General features: G+C 36.6%; 1 protein-coding gene across 1 annotated transcript; it reads left to right on the forward strand.

Annotated features, from left to right (window-relative positions):
- Positions 1 to 24: 24 nt before the first annotated feature.
- On the forward strand, positions 25 to 867 carry LOC109953868 (trace amine-associated receptor 1-like; the record flags this gene model as incomplete). Its single annotated transcript, XM_020589319.1, has 1 exon — positions 25 to 867. A coding segment is annotated over one exon (843 nt), but the record flags the coding sequence as incomplete, so codon positions are not given.
- Between the last annotated feature and the right edge of the window lie 470 nt (positions 868 to 1,337).

Below are 1,337 nucleotides of genomic sequence, written 5' to 3' on the forward strand. Positions count from 1 at the left end.
ACTCCATCTGCATGGTGTGTTTTATTATATATTTTCCTTGGCTCATTGTCTGTTGTCACAGTATGTGGGAACCTTCTTGTAATAACCTCCATCATTTACTTCAAACAGCTCCACACTCCTACAAATTCTCTTGTTCTTTCTTTGGCTATGGCTGACCTGCTCGTTGGTGTTCTAGTGTTTCCTTTCAGCATGGCTTTCTCTCTCAGCTTATGTCTGTATCAGGAAAACATTTTTTGCAAAATACGAGATAGTTTTGATATAACACTGTGCACATCTTCTATTATGCACTTGTGTTGTATTTCTATTGACAGATATTATGCAGTGTGCCAGCCTCTGACATATACAACTAAAATAAATCATAATGCTGCTGTGGTCATGATCCTGGTGAGCTGGACTGCTTCTGTGACAATAGGAAATTGCTTCACTTTTGTAAAGTTAGAAAAACATTCAGTCAATGTTGTAGCAAACACTATGAGCTTTGTTTTTGCATTTTACCTCCCAGTGATCATAATGCTCTGCATCTACCTGAAGATTTTCTTTGTTGCGCAGAGACAGGCACGCAGCATCCAAAACACAAAGTCTGGAGCAACTGTCAGTAAGATGGAGAGTAAGGCCACCAAAACTCTGGCTATTGTTATGGGAGTTTTTCTGATGTGCTGGTTTCCTTTCTTTTTTTGTGTCACCATTCTTACTTTAATCGTTTCAGTTCCAATTCCTGTGCTTGAAACACTTAACTGGTTTGTACTGTCAAATTCAACACTGAATCCATTTATTTATGCTTTCTTTTACAGCTGGTTCAGATCAGCTTTCAGACTCATTATTTCTGGAAAAATATTTCAAGGTGACTTTTCCATTTCAAAACTGTGATATGTTGTTTTTTGTTGAGCATTAGCAGGTTGATCACAGTAGTCCTATTAATTAACAAGTTGGTCTCTCACTCTCTCTCTAGTCTGAACATTTAACTTTTTCATTTAAATAAAACACTACATATTAAAATAACTGAAAAGCCCATTATATTTTTGAATGTTATAATAAAGAGTGAAGCACACTGATAAAATGTTATGGCTTCATTACAGGCAGGTTATGCATGCATAGATGTGAACTAAGATTTAGTCAAGCCTCAGGCAGAGAATTCCAAAGCCTGGCTGACTGTATGATCCTTTTTGCCCCATGAACCTATTTGGTAATTTCTTGTACATATTTTGTGTGAACATTCCTCAAAACCCAGATTACAAACATACTTGCCTTATAAAACTATAATGATCAAATCTGAACTAGAGAAATGAATTTTCTGAAGAAAATGTGTGTGGATGCTGAGTGCTGAAGGGTTGCCCTGA

Source organism: Monopterus albus, unplaced genomic scaffold, assembly GCF_001952655.1.
Source record: "Monopterus albus unplaced genomic scaffold, M_albus_1.0 scaffold1716.1, whole genome shotgun sequence".
NCBI classification, from domain to species: domain Eukaryota; kingdom Metazoa; phylum Chordata; class Actinopteri; order Synbranchiformes; family Synbranchidae; genus Monopterus; species Monopterus albus.